We start from the raw sequence: 18,185 nt of genomic DNA, 5'->3' as shown, positions 1-18,185 counted from the left end.
CCCGCCCCCTCCATGTCCTTCTGCCTCAGGCTCCGCCCATCCCCAGTGTGCTGCTGTGCGGCGCTCAGGATGGCGGCGGGTCCGGGCTCCGCGCTGAGGGTCGGGTGTATCGGAGCCGGGCGGATGGCGCGGGGCGTGCTGGGCGGCCTCGTCATCAGCGGTAACCGGAGCCGAGACTGCGGCCTCCGCGCCTCCCTCCGCCCTGTCTAGTAATAATCATCACTCCTTGTGTTTCTAGGGAAAGTTCCAGCGCAGAACATCAGTGTGAGCGCCCCGGGCGACAGCAACCTGCACTACTTCCGGGTGAGCATGCGCACTGCCGGGACATTAACCCCTTCCCAGCACTGGCAGGTTGCATTTTTCCCCCAAATCCTTTAGGCCATGTGCACACCTATTCTGGTCTACAAAACCGCTGCGGTTTTTACTGCAGATTTATCGCGGTTTTTATTGCGGTTTCCTCTGCGGGTTTTCACCTGCAGATTTCTATTGGAGCAGGTGTAAACCCGCAGCGGATTCCACACAAAGAATTGACATGCTGCGGAAAATAAACTGCTGCGTTTCTGCGCGTTTTTTTCCACAGCATGTGCTCTGCGGATTTCATTTCCCATAGCTTTACATGGTACTGTAAATGCATGGAAACCGCTGCGGATCCACAGCGTGCGCACATACCCTTACTTTCTGTCGCGGTATCGGTTCTGGTATTAACCCTTAAAAAATTCCATCAGACCAGAAATTATTCCACAAAATATATTTTTATTTTAAAATTAAACACAATCACAGACAAACATCACCAAAATATATGGAAATGTTAATATTAAAAATACATTTAAAAACCATATCCAACATAAATCTTTATTAAGAATATAAAACGTAAAATTAAAAATATTGATATTATGTAGCTCCTCCAATCGAGTTTTTTTCTAGGGATTAATAGAATATAGATCCCGTATGTGCAGGACACGGCAAATCCAAACTGATCAGTGTAAAATTTAAATAAATATAATGCAGCAAATAATATTTTAATAATATAATATGTGACAAAAATAAATCAAATTAATTTGTGGATAATATGTGTGTATACCCATATATACACACACACCCCCTTTGTGTGCAACAATCAAATGTTCATTTTATAATAAAGTGCAATAGTGCAATGAAAACCATTTGCATACAAAACAGACCAATATGACCACAAAAATAGTGAGCAAGGAAATCCAACACCCAAATGACAATATATTACTCTATCACAGTGCTGCAAATGTGCCAAAATTAATATAACCAAAATTTATCAATACTGACCAGTTAGGGATGCCACTGCCCCGCACACACCACTCCAACGCCGTTTCGCTCACTGCTTCATCAGGGACTTCCTGATAAAATGAACATTTGATTGTTGCACACAAAGGGGGTGTGTGTGTATATATGGGTATACACACATATTATCCACAAATTAATTTGATTTATTTTTGTCACATATTATATTATTAAAATATTATTTGCTGCATTATATTTATTTAAATTTTACACTGATCAGTTTGGATTTGCCGTGTCCTGCACATACGGGATCTATATTCTATTAATCCCTAGAAAAAAACTCGATTGGAGGAGCTACATAATATCAATACGGTATTTTTAATTTTACGTTTTATATTCTTAATAAAGATTAATGTTGGATATGGTTTTTAAATATATTTTTAATATTAAAATTTCCATATATTTTGGTGATGTTTGTCTGTGATTGCGTTTAATTTTAAAATAAAAATATATTTTGTGGAATAATTTCTGGACTGATGGAATTTTTTAAGGGTTAATATTTATAGTGGTTTTCCTTAGTCTATATAAATTGTCAATTCTGGCATTTCTTTCTATATAGGTTTTTGTTCGGTTCTGGTATTGTCTGCAGTGCTGTCGTCACATCAATGGTGCTGCAGCTAATCATTAGCTCACTGATTGGCTGCAGTGCTGATGGTTAGCTCACTGATTGGCTGCAGCGCTGACATCACATCAATGGTGCTCAGCTAATCGTTAGTTCACCGATTGGCTGCAGCGCTGATGTCACATCTATGGTGAGGCAGCTAATCGTTAGCTCACTGATTGCCTGCAGCGCTGATGTCACATCAGTGGTGAGGCAGCTAATCGTTAGCTCACTGATTGCCTGCAGCGCTGATGTCACATCAGTGGTGAGGCCGCTAATCTTTAGCTCACTGATTGTCTGCAGCGCTGATGTCACATCAATGGTGAGGCAGCTAATCGTTAGCTCACTGATTGCCTGCAGCGCTGATGTCACATCAATGGTGAGGCCGCTAATCGTTAGCTCACTGATTGTCTGCAGCGCTGATGTCACATCAATGGTGAGGCAGCTAATCGTTAGCTCACTGATTGCCTGCAGCGCTGATGTCACATCAATGGTGAGGCCGCTAATCGTTAGCTCACTGATTGTCTGCAGCGCTGATGTCACATCAATGGTGAGGCAGCTAATCGTTAGCTCACTGATTGTCTGCAGCGCTGTTGATGCGATAACGGCCTGGTGCGTCTCTTCCGCAGGATCATGGCTGTCACACAACCCACTCCAACATCACCGTGCTGTACGAGGCGAGGGTCATCTTTCTGGCCACCAAGCCGCACATCATCCCGCAGGTCCTGGTGGAGATCTCCTCGGCCGTCACCCCCGATCACATCATCGTGTCGATGGCGGCCGGCGTGTCGCTGCAGACTCTGGAGAAGGTAAGTCCAGGGCACGAGGAGGCCCAGCTGCTGGATGACTCTGACCCTGCGGCAGCGGCATCCTGAGTGTTAGAGGAGGCCGCTCACCACTGTGTGCACAGGACCGACAACCCATCATTGTGTCTGCAGCTGGTTCCCGATGGGGTCCGGATTCTCCGCATGTGCCCCAATCTGCCGTGTGTCATCCAGGAGGGGGCCGTGGTGTTCTCCCGGGGATCCTGTGCCGGCCAAGAGGAGGCGGACATGCTGAAGGATCTCCTGTCCGTGTGCGGGATGTGTGAGGAGGTGCCGGAGTCCTACATGGATATCCACACCGGGATCAGCGGCAGCGGTGTGGCCTATGTGAGTATAACGGGGCAACAGCGGTACCGCGCCACCTACTGGTGACTGACTGCATACACTACACATAAACGTCTGTGCCCCCACATCCACCTCCGGGGGCTTCTCTCTCCTCATCTACATCCATATACATTAATATGGAGAAAGTATGTGACCCCCACATCCTCCTCCGGGGGCTTCTCTGTCCTCATCTACATCCATATACATTAATATGGAGAAAGTATGTGACCCCCCCCCCCCCCCACATCCACCTCCGGGGGCTTCTCTGTCCACCTCTACATCCATAGACATTAATATGGAGAAAGTATGTGCCCCCCACATCCACCTCCGGGAGCTTCTCTCTCCTCATCTACATCCATATACATTAATATGGAGAAAGTATGTGACCCCCCCCCACATCCACCTCCGGGGGCTTCTCTGTCCACCTCTACATCCATAGACATTAATATGGAGAAAGTATGTGCCCCCCACATCCACCTCCGGGGGCTTCTCTGTCCACCTCTACATCCATAGACATTAATATGGAGAAAGTATGTGCCCCCCACATCCTCCTCCGGGGGCTTCTCTGTCCACCTCTACATCCATAGACATTAATATGGAGAAAGTATGTGACCCCCCCCACATCCACCTCCGGGGGCTTCTCTGTCCACCTCTACATCCATAGACATTAATATGGAGAATGTATGTGACCCCCACATCCTCCTCCGGGGGCTTCTCTGTCCTCATCCACATCCATAGACATTAATATGGAGAAAGTATGTGCCCCCCACATCCTCCTCCGGGGGCTTCTCTGTCCTCATCTACATCCATAGACATTAATATGGAGAAAGTATGTGCCCCCCACATCCTCCTCCGGGGGCTTCTCTCTCCTCATCTACATCCATAGACATTAATATGGAGAAAGTATGTGCCCCCCACATCCACCTCCGGGAGCTTCTCTCTCCTCATCTACATCCATAGACATTAATATGGAGAAAGTATGTGACCCCCCCCACATCCTCCTCCGGGGGCTTCTCTGTCCACCTCTACATCCATAGACATTAATATGGAGAAAGTATGTGACCCCCCCCACATCCACCTCCGGGGGCTTCTCTGTCCACCTCTACATCCATAGACATTAATATGGAGAAAGTATGTGCCCCCCACATCCTCCTCCGGGCGCTTCTCTGTCCTCATCCACATCCATAGACATTAATATGGAGAAAGTATGTGCCCCCACATCCTCCTCCGGGGGCTTCTCTGTCCACCTCTACATCCATAGACATTAATATGGAGAAAGTATGTGCCCCCCACATCCACCTCCGGGGGCTTCTCTCTCCTCATCTGCATCCATATACATTAATATGGAGAAAGTATGTGCCCCCCACATCCACCTCCGGGGGCTTCTCTGTCCACCTCTACATCCATACACATTAATATGGAGAAAGTATGTGCCCCCCACATCCACCTCCGGGGGCTTCTCTCTCCTCATCTACATCCATCTACATTAATATGGAGAAAGTATGTGCCCCCCACATCCACCTCCGGGGGCTTCTCTGTCCACCTCTACATCCATACACATTAATATGGAGAAAGTATGTGCCCCCCACATCCACCTCCGGGGGCTTCTCTCTCCTCATCTACATCCATATACATTAATATGGAGAAAGTATGTGCCCCCCACATCCACCTCCGGGGGCTTCTCTGTCCTCATCTACATCCATAGACATTAATATGGAGAAAGTATGTGCCCCCCACATCCACCTCCGGGGGCTTCTCTGTCCACCTCTACATCCATACACATTAATATGGAGAAAGTATGTGCCCCCCACATCCACCTCCGGGGGCTTCTCTGTCCTCATCCACAGACATTAACCCTTTGCCACCCTTAGACGTATAGTTACTAGAGATGAGCGAATGTGATCGGGTCAGGGCTTATTCGGCCAGCTATAGCGCTTACTGATTAAGCTGCAGATTGAACCCGGATACCTGGAGCGCTCCGGCTGATCAGCTCTGCAGCTGCATGTGTCGCGGCTGTGTTCACTGTTACAGCACATGCATGGAGAACCTGTGTGTTGGGCTCCCCATGCATGTGCTGTCACACAGCCGCGACACATGCAGCTGCGGAGCTGATTAGCGAGAGCGCTGCAGGTATCCGGGTTCCCTCTGCAGCTTATTCGGTAAGTGCTATAGCTGGCCGAATAAGCAGGGATCTGATTAAATTCGCTCATCTCTAATAGTTAAGTCTAAGGTGGGCTCCCCTCTGTTTGCGAGCTCCAGTGATGACCCGCAGCTTTACCGGCACATGTCAGCTGATTTCATTAGCTGACATGTGCCCCCAACAGCCGCGGATGGAATCGAGATCCACCCGCGTCTGTTAACATGTTAAATGTGCCGCCATCAATCTCTGACATCGGCAGTTAACATGCTTGCGCCAGAAGCGCGTCCCTAATCCCACCCATCGGCGCCCGTGTCACATGACCGCGGGTCGCCGATGGTTTGGAATGACAATCCAGGGTCTGCAGGAGACCCCTGTGGTTGTCACTGCCGGATTGCTCATAGCAAGTGAGCATTTCTGCTACACAGAGCAGGGCTTTTTTGCAATTTCACCGCACTTGGAATTTTTTTTCCCCTTTTTTAGTACACGATATGGTAAAACCAATGATGTCGTTCAAAAGTACAAGTTGTCGTGCAAAAAACAAGCCCTCACATGGCCATATTGACGGAAAATTAAAAAAGTTATGGCTCTGGGAAGAAGGGGAGTGAAAAACGAACGCTAAAAAGAAAATGGGCTGCAGCGTGAAGGAGTTAATATGGAGTCGCCCCTAGGCAGATATAATGGCTCCCACTCTTCTGGGAACGCTTTATACAAGATTTTGGAGGCGTCTGTGATGAGTTTTGCCCCTTCTTCCATAGCATTTGTTGTCCTTGCTCTGTGCGGCCGCTCATGTCCCCCCCCCCCCTCCATATCTGTGTGGGGCTTGTGCACTGGGGGACAGATAAGGGTCTTCCCCAAACTGCTGATGCTTTAAAGTGAACCTGTCAGCAGTTCTGACTGATAAAAGATACGGCCATCACCTTTCAGGGTTTATATAAAGCATTCTATAATACTGTATATCTGCGCCCAACTCGACCTGGAAGAACTGAAAAACAAGTTTTATTATACTCACCTGCGGGGCGGTCCGGTCCAATGGGTGTCGCTGGTCTTGGTCCGGTGCCTTCCATCTTATGATGGCCGTCCTCCTGCTTGCTTCTTGTGGATGACGCGAGCCTGCATTATCCACACAGGCTCCCCGCATCGCGCTCCTTTCCGGCACCTGCGCACTGCAGTACTTTACTCTGCCCTCAACAGGACAGAGACATACTCCTGCGCATTCAGACCCTTTGCTCAGACCCTCATTTTTAAGTCACATGCTGTCCATTTCCTTGTGATCCTCCTTGAGATGGTTCTACTCCTTGATTGGAGTCCAGCTGTGTGTAATTAAACTGATAAGACTTGATTTGGAAAGGCGCACACCTGTCTATATAAGACCTTACAGCTCACAGTGCATGTCAGACCAAATGAGAATCATGAGGCCAAAGGAACTGGCCAAGGAGCTCAGAGGCAGAATTGTGGCAAGGCACAGATCTGGCCAAGGTTACAACAGAATTTCTGCAGTACTCATGGTTCCTAAGAGCACAGTGGCCTCCATAATCCTTAAATGGAAGAAGTTTGGGACCACCAGAAGTCTTCCTAGACCTGGCCGTCCAGCCAAACTGAGTAAGGCTAGGTTCCCATTGCGTTAATGGGATAGCGCTAACGGACAGCGTTGCACGGCGAAATTAACGCCGTGCACCGTGTCCGTTAGCGCTCCCATTGCCGGCAATGTTAGAGCGCATTGCTAGCGCGTGTCATTTTCGGCATGCGCTAGCGATGTGCCGGTCTTTTGTAGCGCGCCTCGGACGCTGCTTGCAGCGTCCGCGGCGCGCCAGAGGTCCGTTCCCCGCTCTCGCAGATCGGGGATCTGCGAGAGCGGGGACGTTAACGCGACCCCTGAACGCGACCCCGAAAAAGACATTGCGTTAGCGCAATCCGCTAGCGCTCGCGCTAAACGGATTGCACTAACGCAATCTGAACCTAGCCTAATCGTGGGAGAAGAGCCTTGGTGAGAGAGGTAAAGAAGAACCCCAAGATCACTGTCGCTGAGCTCCAGAGATGCAGTAGGGAGATGGGAGAAAGTTCCACAAAGTCAACTATCACCGCAGCCTCCACCAGTCGGGCCTTTATGGCAGAGTGGCCCGACAGAAGCTTCTCCTCAGTGCAAAACATATGAAAGCCCGTATAGAGTTTGCAAAAAAAACACATGAAGGACTCCCAGACTATGAGAAATAAGATTCTCTGTCCTGATGAGACGAAGATAGACCTTTTTGGTGACAATTTTAAGTGGTATGTGTGGAGAAAACCAGGCACTGCTCATCACCTGCCCAATACAATCCCAACAGTGAAACGTGGTGGCAGCATCATGCTATGGGGCGTTTTTCAGCTGCAGGGACAGGGCGATTGGTTGTCATTGAAGGAAGCATGAATGCGGCCAAGTACAGAGATATCCTGGATGAAAACCTCTTCCCGAGTGCTCTGGACCTCAGACTTGGCCAAAGGTTCACCTTCTAACAAGACAATGACCCTAAGCACACAGCTAAAATAACAAAGGAGTGGCTTCAGAACAACTCTGTGACCATTCTTGACTGGCCCAGCCAGAGCCCTGACCTAAACCCAACTGGGCATCTCTGGAGAGACCTGAAAATGGCGTCCACCAACGTTCACCATCCAACCTGACGGAACTGGAGAGGATCTGCAAGGAAGAATGGCTGAGGATCCCCAAGTCCAGGGGTGAAAAAACTTGTTGCATCATTCCCAAGAAGACTCATGGCTGTACTAGCTCAAAAGGTGCTTCTACCCAATACTGAGCAAAGGGGCTGAAGACTTATGACCATGTGATATTGCAGGTTTTATTTTTTTTATTACATTTGCAAAAATTTCTACATTTGTTTTTTTCAGTCAAGATGGGGTGCAGAATGTACATTAATGAGAAAAAAATGAACTTTTTTGAATTTACCAAATGGCTGCAGTGAAACAAAGGGTGGAAAATTTAAAGGGGTCAGAAAACTTTCCAAACCCACTGTAAGCCCTGAAAGGTGACAGGCGTATCTTATATCGGCCAAAACTTATGATGACGGGCTCAGTTTAATTGTCCATGTTTGGTGCTAAAGATTAAGATTTCCCATCAATGGAGCTGAGGGTCCGCGGCCGTCCCCTGATAACGAGACCATAGCATTATCCTCCACCATCTGTACAGGGACACAATGCAGTCAGGGGGGAATGTTCTGGAATCACCAAACCCAGACTCCTCCATCATCAAATAGAGAAGTGTGATCCGTCACTGCACAGAACCCTTCTCCAGATTGAGGTCAATAGGACTGAAGAAGAATCTCGAGTTCACTGACGTCTCTCCTTAGCGTCATTGCCCCCTCCCTCCCGCACTGACTTTACTGCACTGATCTCTTGCAGGTCTACCTCTTTGCGGAGGCGTTAGTGGAAGGTGCGGTTAAGATGGGAATGCCCAGCGCCATATCGAGCCGCATCGCTGCCCAGACTCTGCTGGTGAGTTGATGAATCCTTGCCACATTCTTCATTACCTGCGGCGTTGGTTTTTTTATGGTAAGCTATAGCTCTGTTCATCCTGAATTTCCTGGTTCATGCATTGAATGCCAATTCTTTGTATCATAGGGAGCTGCTAAGATGATACTAGAGACGGGCGAGCACCCAGCAAAGCTTCGCTACGACGTCTGCACCCCTGGCGGGACCACCATACACGGGCTCCACGAACTGGAGAAGGGGGGTCTGAAAGCTGCAGTGATGAATGCTGTGGAGGCCGCGACAAAAAGAGCGAGAGAGCTGGACAAGCACTAGAAATGGCAGCGATGCCAATCACATACCGGGCGCGGGGACCAAAAGAACTAAATTCAGGCTGCTCCAGTTCCCAGGCATGCACCGTTTGGCTCTCCACCTGGCAGGGTGCACCGTCTCCTTGAAGTGCTCCTGTAAGGTGCTCTGTCTTCCAGGACATTTCTGGTACGCAGCTCCTGTGCTGGAGTTGCCTCTTTATTATGAGCATCATCTGCCACTTCATCGCCCCAGGATCATTTTGGGAAATTTTGGTGGATTTTGAAAGAAAAGTCCTTGATGTGTTTGCTGTCAGTGAATAGAAATATCCATAGTCTTCTTCCAGTCCCTCTCACACAGGTGCTGCCTTGTTACACTGGATGTGAATGTTTCCTCTCGGTGCTGACACTTAGGATTTTCTTGTCGCTTTTGCTGATATTGTAGGAGCCATGAACAAATTTCTGATGTGTTCCTACAAGACCTTCTTGTCCTGACCTATTTAATAAAAGCAGAGGCGCCATTGCATCTGTGTTGTATGAGGACTGCGCCCCGAGACCTGCTGCTCCCTGCATCGCCCCGAGTCCTGCTGCTCCCTGCATCGCCCCGAGTCGTGCTGCTCAGAGTCCTTTGTCGCCCCGAGTTCTGCTCCCTGCATCGCCCCGAGTTCTGCTCCCTGCATCGCCCCGAGTCCTGCTGCTCCCTGCATCGCCCCGAGTCCTGCTGCTTCCTGCGACGCCCCGAGTCCTGCTGCGCCAAGTCCTGCTGTTCCCCGTATCACCCCGAGTCCTGCTGCTCCCTGTGACACCCCGAGTCCTGCTTTTCCCCGTTTCCTGCTGCTTCCCAAGTCCTGCTGTTCCCAGTGTCCTGCTGCTCCCTGCATCACCCAGAGTCCTGCTGTTCCCAGAGTCCTGCATCACCCCGAGTCCTGCTGCTCCCTGCGACGCCCTGAGTCCTGCTGTTCCCCGTGTCCTGGTGTTCCCCATTTCTTGCTGCTCCTCGTGTCCTGCTGCTCCCCAAATCCTGCTGTTCCCAGTGTCCTGCTGCTCCCCAAGTCCTGCTGTTCCCAGTGTCCTGCTGCTCCCTGCATCACCCAGAGTCCTGCTGCTCCCCAAGTTCTGCTGTTCCCAGTGTCCTGCTGCTCCCTGCATCACCCCGATTCCTGTTGCTCCCTGCGACGCCCCGAGTCCTGCTGTTCCCCGTGTCCTGGTGTTCCCCGTTTCCTGCTGCTCCCCAAATCCTGCTGTTCCCAGTGTCCTGCTGTTCCCCAAGTCCTGCTGTTCCCAGTGTCCTGCTGCTCCCTGCATCACCCCGAGTCCTGCTGCTCCCTGCGACGCCCCGAGTCCTGCTGTTCCCCATTTCCTGCTGCTCCCCAAATCCTGCTGTTCCCAGTGTCCTGCTCCCCAAGTCCTGCTGTTCCCCATTTCCTGCTGCTCCCCAAATCCTGCTGTTCCCAGTGTCCTGCTCCCCAAGCCCTGCTGTTCCCAGTGTCCTGCTGCTCCCTGCATCACCCAGAGTCCTGCTGCTCCCCAAGTCCTGCTGCTCCCTGTATCACCAAGAGTTCTGCTGCTCCCCAGAAGCCCGTACATCCCCACATTGGAGTCTGCCCCATCCGCATCGTACCACATGTATATAATGTGCTCACAGTGAGCAGAACAGAACCTGCCTCCCCGGCATGCAGTGCGGCCACACCGCTATGCATTATGGGATGTGTATGGAGACTATAGACTGCCAGTAACCTGGAGCTTGTTGACATCACATTGTAGGGAATTGCTATTGAACCAGTTTCCTGACACTGGAGGTTCTCTCTGCCCTATAGGAATCTGATGTAGCTTTCCACTGGATTCCTGTCTGCCATAACCTCTATGTATATAGTATAGACACTGATCTCCACGCCCATGTTGTAGACAGAAGTATTTACTATTATTTCCCACGGTCGGACACTAAGGCTATGTTCTCTAGGGGTTTTTGTTTTATTTCAGCCAAAACCTGTTCTCTTGGCAGTAAAAACGCTGCATTCACAATGCCTGTTTTGTGGCATTTTTTTTCCCAACTTTTTTTTTTTGAGTGCAGAATACATGTGCTTACTATGCATGTTTAATAATGTTGGTTTAATTCACCAAAAACAGAACGAGAAACGCGACAAAAATGCAGCACAATGTTTGTTGCGAGTTTTGAAGTTAATTTATTTTTATTGCTTTCTATAGCTGAAAAAACACTGTAAAAACTCTGAAAGAATTGACACTGCAAATTTCACATACGATGCAATTCAGTCAGGAAAATAAAATCAAGAATGCGAGAGATCTCTGAAATCTCACAGCTGGTACTGTAAAAAGCAGCTTTTAATTTGTATTAAATTGCTGCAAAACCGCTGCATGTGGACAGAGCGTTAGTCTCCTCACTACGCAGCGTAGCTTCATATATGGCGGTCGTCTGGTGGTCGCCTGAGCTGTTTGACATAGTGATAACATTTAAGATAGAATATAACATAAGAAACTACCAAGAAGATAAAAATAATTTATTACAGAACTCTATCACTTCTGACAAATGTGTAAAGTGCCAGTTTGGGGACAGGTTTAAAAAAAAAAACAACAAAAAAAAAGCAGGACAACTTTGTAGCAATTCACAATATGGGACGTGTGCGGAGACATGGTAGGAGGGCGCGATATGGGACATGTATGGAGATATTGTAGGAGGGCATGATATGGGACATGTGAGGAGATGTAGGAAGGTGCGATATGGGATGTGTGAGGAGATATTGTAGGAGGGTGCGATATGGGATGTGTGAGGAGATATTGTAGGAGGGGGCGATATGGGACGTGTGAGATGTAGGAGGGTGCGATATGGCATGTGTGAGGAGATATTGTAGGAGGGTGCGATATGGGACGTGTGAGGAGATATGTAGGAGGGTGCGATATGGGATGTGTGAGGAGATTCTGTAGGAGAAAGCGATGTGGGTCGTGTATGGAGATATTGTAGGAGGGTGCGAAATGGGTCGTGTATGGAGATATTGTAGGAGGGTGCGAAATGGGTCGTGTGAGGAGATGTGGGAGGGCACGATATGGGACGTGTGAGGAGATATTGTAGGAGGGCGTGATATGGGACGTGTATGGAGATATTGTAGGAGGGTGCGAAATGGGTCGTGTATGGAGATATTGTAGGAGGGTGCGAAATGGGTCGTGTGAGGAGATGTGGGAGGGCACGATATGGGACGTGTGAGGAGATATTGTAGGAGGGTGCGAAATGGGTCGTGTATGGAGATATTGTAGGAGGGTGCGAAATGGGTCGTGTGAGGAGATGTGGGAGGGCACGATATGGGACGTGTGAGGAGATATTGTAGGAGGGTGCGAAATGGGTCGTGTATGGAGATATTGTAGGAGGGTGCGAAATGGGTCGTGTATGGAGATATTGTAGGAGGGTGCGAAATGGGTCGTGTGAGGAGATGTGGGAGGGCACGATATGGGACGTGTGAGGAGATATTGTAGGAGGGCGTGATATGGGACGTGTGAGGAGATATTGTAGGAGGGTGCGAAATGGGTCGTGTGAGGAGATGTGGGAGGGCACGATATGGGACGTGTGAGGAGATATTGTAGGAGGGCGTGATATGGGACGTGTGAGGAGATATTGTAGGAGGGTGCGAAATGGGTCGTGTGAGGAGATGTGGGAGGGCACGATATGGGACGTGTGAGGAGATATTGTAGGAGGGCGTGATATGGGACGTGTGAGGAGATATAGGAGGGTGTGATATGGGATGTGTGAGGAGATATTGTAGGAGGGCGCGATATGGGACGTGTGAGGAGATATTGTAGGAGGGCGCGATATGGGACGTGTGAGGAGATGTAGGAGGGCACGATATGGGACGTGTGAGGATATGTAGGAGGGCACAATATGGGACGTGTATGGCGATATTGCAGGAGGGCGCAATATGGGACGTGTAAGGAGATATTGTAGGAGGGCGTGATATGGGACATGTGAGGAGATATTGTAGGAGGGCGCGATATGGGACGTGTGTGGAAACATGGTAGGAGGGCGCGATATGGGACGTGTATGGAGATATTGTAGGAGGGTGCGATATGGGATGTGAGGAGATATTGTAGGAAGGTGCGATATGGGACGTGTGAGGAGATATGTAGGAAGGCGCGATGTGGGACGTGTGAGGAGATATTGTAGGAGGGCGCGATATAGGACGTGTGAGGAGATGTAGGAGGGCACGATATGGGACGTGAACGGAGATATGTAGGAGGGCGCGATATGGGACATGTACGGAGATATTGTGGGAGGGTGCGATATGGGACGTGTAAGGAGATATCATAGGAGGGCGTGATGTGGGACGTGCGGAGATACTGTAGGAGGAAGCGATATGGGACGTGTGCGGAAATATGTAGGAGGGTGCGATATGGGACGTGTATGGAGATTGTAGGAGGGCGCGATATGGGATGTGTGAGGAGATATTGTAGGAGGGCGTGATGTGGGACATGTGTGGAGATACTGTAGGAGGGAGCGATGTGGGACGTGTATGGAGATTGTAGGAGGGCGCGATATGGGACGTGTGAGGAGATATTGTAGGAGGGCGCAATATGGGACGTGTACAGAGATACTGTAGGATGGAGCAATGTGGGACGTGTATGGAGATAATAATGTAGGAGGGCTCGATATGGGACGTGTATGTAGATATTGTAGGAGGGCTCGAAATGGGACATGTATGTAGATATTGTAGGAGGGCACGATATGGGACGTGTGAGGAGATATTGTAGAAGGGTGTGATATGGAATGTATGAGATGATATTGCAGGAAGGCGTGATTTGGGACTTGTGAAGAGATTATCTTGTATGAGTGCGTGATCTGGACGTGTAATGAAAAAATATTGGATGATCTGGGACACATGAGATAATGTTGTATGAAGGAGGCAATCTGAGAAACGTGAGATGATATGACTTTGCCATCAGAGACGTGTATAATAAAGGAGGGTGCAATTTGGTATATGTGAGGAGATGATACTGTAGTAGGGCACAACCTGTGACCCTCTAGAAGATTTTGTATGACTATGCCGTTTGGGACATGTAATGCTATAATGTAGGATGGTGAGATCTCGGCCACGTGAGGAGAGACTATCCTGTACACCAAGATTACCTCACAGACCTGGGATATTATCCGTCCATAGATATTACTTCAGAGACCTGGGATATTATCTTACAATTAAATATTACAGAGGAAACTGATATTACTTCAGAAATCTGAGATATTACCTCACAGATCTGAGATATTACCTCACAGATCTGAGATATTGCCTCACAGACATATTACGTCACAGACAGATTTTACCTCAGAGACATAAGATATTAACTCAGAGACATGAGATATTACCTCAAAGATCTGAGATATTACCTTACAGACATGAGATATTACCTCACAAACAGATATTACCGTACAGATCTGAGATATTACCGCAGACTGAGATTATCTTACAGACATGAGATATTACCGCACAGATCTGAGATATAATCTCACAGATCTGAGATATTACCGCAGACTGAGATTATCTTACAGACATGAGAGATTACAGCACAGATCTGAGATATTACCTCACAGATCTGAGATATTACCTCACAGGCATGAGATATTACCTCAGAGATCTATTTACTTACAGACATGAGATATTACCTCAAAGATCTGGGATATTTCCTCACAGACATGAGATATTACCTAACAGACATGAGATATTAACTCACAGACTTAGGTATTACCTCACAGACATGAGATATTACTTCACAGATCAGAGATATTACCTGAAATACGACTTTACTGACATAAGATATTACCTCACAGATCTATTACCTCAGAGATATGAGATAATACCTCAGATCTGAGATATTACTTCACAGATCTGAGATATTACCTCACAGATCTGAGATATTACTTCACAGATCTGAGATATTACCTCACAGATCTGAGATACTACTTCACAGATCTGAGATATTACTTGACTGACATGAGATATTACTTCACAGATCTGAGGTATTACTTGACTGACATGAGATATTACCTCACAGATATGAGATATTACCTCACAGACATGACATATTACCTCACTGACATGAGATATTACCTCAGATATCTGAGATATTACTTTACTGACATGAGATATTACCTCACAGATGTATTACCTCACAGACATGAGATATTATCTTACAAACATGAGATATGACCGCACAGACTGAGATATTACCTCAAAGATCTGAGATATTACCTTACAGACATGAGCTGTTACCTCACATACTGAGATATTACCTTACTGATCTGAGATATTACCTTTACTTAACAATGATACCTAACGGCCATGATAATATCTCACATATATAAGATATTATCCCACAGACCTAGAGTCCCCCTCTGGCTGACTGGACAATTGTAAGGCTGACGTGACCATACAGATACAGACTCTAACCCATATTGCCCGTTACAGTATTTCAACTTTGGTCATACATTTTTAATCACTTGGTGACGAACAAATGACAGATTATTCATAGGCAAACGATCTTTCGTCTGACATTCGTCTGTAAAAGTCAAATATGTCCGACTTAATTTCAAACAACGACGATCTGTGATCGGGTCAACTAAACCGATCATTCATTTTGATAGAAATTGATCATTAAGATGTTGTTATCCTATAGCCTTAAGGCCCCCATACCAATGAAGGTTTATGAAAATGAACAATTTCTACCAAAAAGATGGTTCGTTGGGGAGAAACCTAAAAGCAAACGATTGCTTTAGCCGACATTCATCCACTGGGTTCATTTTTTTTTTCAAACGGAAATCTATTGTTTGAAGAATATTCCCAGAAGGATTGTACGTTCATGGCCCTGGGTGACATGTAAGGCCATGCTGAAAGCCTAGAACAAGCAAGATGGACTAATGTGTATGTGTGCGTCAGTGTATGGGGGCCTTTAGATATGGCCCCTCACTTCAGATATTTTATCTCTGGGATCTAGCTATTAAATATCTCAACAATTATCTAATTGGCTCCCAGAATTTTTATAATGACTTTAAAATATTAAAAAAAGTTAAAACATTTCCCGCATTAAATTTTATGACAGAAATATCCGCGTCGACAAAACACGCCATAATGCGGATGTTCAAATGACAGCTAAACAGGTCAACCTGGTAAAACGTAGTGCAATATTTCCTGAGGAGCCACTAGGACACCAGGATGCATATCACTGGGGAGTATAGATTGTATATATCTATTAGAGTCTACCTACAAATACATTTCCAAATCTATGATGCCCGCTAATACCATCAGTTAGAAGCTGCCATAGTTGGCGCCTTTGGTTTCTGATTTAATTTGCTGAAGACGTTGCGTCATGACGATTAATGAACGCAAATGCGCTTTTGCTATAGGGGCCACATTTTGTGGCTCCTGGGCTTCAAACCATCGTAACGCAGTCTCCAACCCCTGGACAGCCTCGGCCATTGATGGGTTTAGGTCATGCTCTATTTCGTCATCTTCACTGACATCTTCGTTGTCACAAGCGGTTCGCCTCTCTAAGGATTCCTCTATGACCTGGATGGGGTCATCAATGTGCACCCACTCCGCGACATCCTCTGGGACTAAATGTTTGTAAACCAGAGTGACCAGGTTGGTCAAGTCTGAGAAGATCTTGTTATAGTCATCGCCAACTGTGTCCGCCAGGGCACTGCTTTCGAAAGCAGCTTTGAGACCATAGAGCCAACACTTCTCAATGCTTCCGGCCTGTATCATGCCCCATGCCTGGCCAGAAAGGACGATCATGTCTTTCAGCAGAAAGGACTTGAGGAAATCTAAAGGAGAACCCTCAGCAGACAGCATCAACCGCAGGAGCTCCCGCTTGTACAGGAGTTTGAAGGACGAGATGACTCCGTGGTCCATGGATGGGACCTTGCTTCTAGTGGTTTTGGAAAGGAACAAGACTCGCACGCTGCCATCGGGAGTCTGAAGCTCCTTACTGGGAGGGCTTCCAGGACACTGGTTGATGAGGAGGACCGCTTTCTGTTGGAGAGTGCACCGTCTCAAATAACGCTTTACTCTGGGTACAAACTCGTCAAAAAACCATTGTCGGAGAAGATCTAGAGTCATCCGTGCGGTTTTACAGAACTTGTAGGTGGCTGGCAATCTCTCATGATTTTGGTTTCGGAGACTTGGTGGATCCCGCAGCTTTCCTACAACTAATGGTCTCAGCTTGTGATTGCCTGTAAGGTTGGCGGCCAAGAGAATGGTCAGGCTGTCCTTCACTTTCCGGTAGCCCCCCGGCTTGTCTGTTACCACATCTTGTGTTTGGTCTGGAAGGAGCTTCCAATATAATCCAGTAATGTTGGCGTTGTAGATCTGTTCATCACCATAGCCACCATCATTCACCGGTGCCTCAGGTTCTTCTTCTTGGTAGACCAGAACCGGGTCAATATCTGTCGGCCTCATTTTTGGTTCGCCATAGATGCGCTGACTGGAGATACCGTGTCTTTTCTGCCAACGCCAGAACCAGCCATGGCTCGCCTTAAAGGTGCAGTCCTCTCCGTAGATTTGCTTTGCAAACATCTCAGCCTGGGCTTGGATTATTGGCCCAGACAGAGGAATGCCCTGTTGTCGTAAAGTGAGGAACCACGAGTATACGGCACGATCAATCTCTTCTTCGTTGGCGAGACGCATCTTCTTCCGCTGTGTCCCCACGTCTCCTCCGAGCTGGTCCAGAAACCATCGCAGTTTCTGTTCGTCCTTTAGCCACCCTCGTAGCGTTCCCCCTGGCACCCCGAAATCTCTGGAGACGCTGGCTTGGCGCTCGCCATTCTTAACTCTCTCTATGGCCTCCAGCTTGTCTTTAATGGAGTACGCCTTACGAAATGCCATCTTCACCAGGGTCTGTGTGCTGTCCGCATCGCCCAGGATCTGCTGTCCCTGGCACGACATGGTGATAGCTGCAGGCACAGATGAGACGAAGGTCACTCAGCCCATCTGCTCCTGCCATGCCGTAAGTTTACTGCCATGTTGATGGGGTGCCAGGCTGTGCCCACTGCCTTGCCACAGATGCCCCAGCTGTGATGACAGAGCCCTGTCTCTCTTCTGTCTCTCCTTTTCTCTGACCCCTCCCCTCCTTAGAGCCCAAACTCTGTCCAGTCAGGAAGAGACACAAACCCCCGCACGCATGCGCGTCGTGTCAACAACCCAGCTGGGCATACTACGCATGCGCTTGAG

The 18,185-nt window shown here is 48.1% G+C and overlaps 2 protein-coding genes across 2 annotated transcripts; one reads left to right on the top strand and one right to left on the bottom strand.

Annotated features, from left to right (window-relative positions):
- Position 1: 1 nt before the first annotated feature.
- PYCR3 (pyrroline-5-carboxylate reductase 3) lies at positions 2–9,270 on the top strand. The gene is made up of 6 exons (XM_077271391.1): positions 2–160; positions 239–303; positions 2,545–2,724; positions 2,854–3,066; positions 8,591–8,683; positions 8,810–9,270. Exons 1-6 carry the CDS (start codon positions 13–15, stop codon positions 8,990–8,992), a joined length of 882 nt encoding a protein of 293 aa, XP_077127506.1. The 5' UTR covers positions 2–12; the 3' UTR covers positions 8,993–9,270.
- Positions 9,271–16,128: 6,858 nt separating this feature from the next.
- TIGD5 (tigger transposable element derived 5) lies at positions 16,129–18,050 on the bottom strand. The gene has a single exon (XM_077271390.1). The coding sequence runs from the start codon at positions 17,898–17,900 to the stop codon at positions 16,263–16,265; it is 1,638 nt and encodes a 545-aa protein (XP_077127505.1). The 5' UTR covers positions 17,901–18,050; the 3' UTR covers positions 16,129–16,262.
- Between the last annotated feature and the right edge of the window lie 135 nt (positions 18,051–18,185).

The sequence above is a fragment of the Ranitomeya variabilis genome, chromosome 6 (assembly GCF_051348905.1).
Source record: "Ranitomeya variabilis isolate aRanVar5 chromosome 6, aRanVar5.hap1, whole genome shotgun sequence".
NCBI lineage: Eukaryota > Metazoa > Chordata > Amphibia > Anura > Dendrobatidae > Ranitomeya > Ranitomeya variabilis.
The sequence above is the reverse complement of the archived record's forward strand: the minus strand, read 5'-3'. Positions and strand labels throughout refer to the sequence as shown.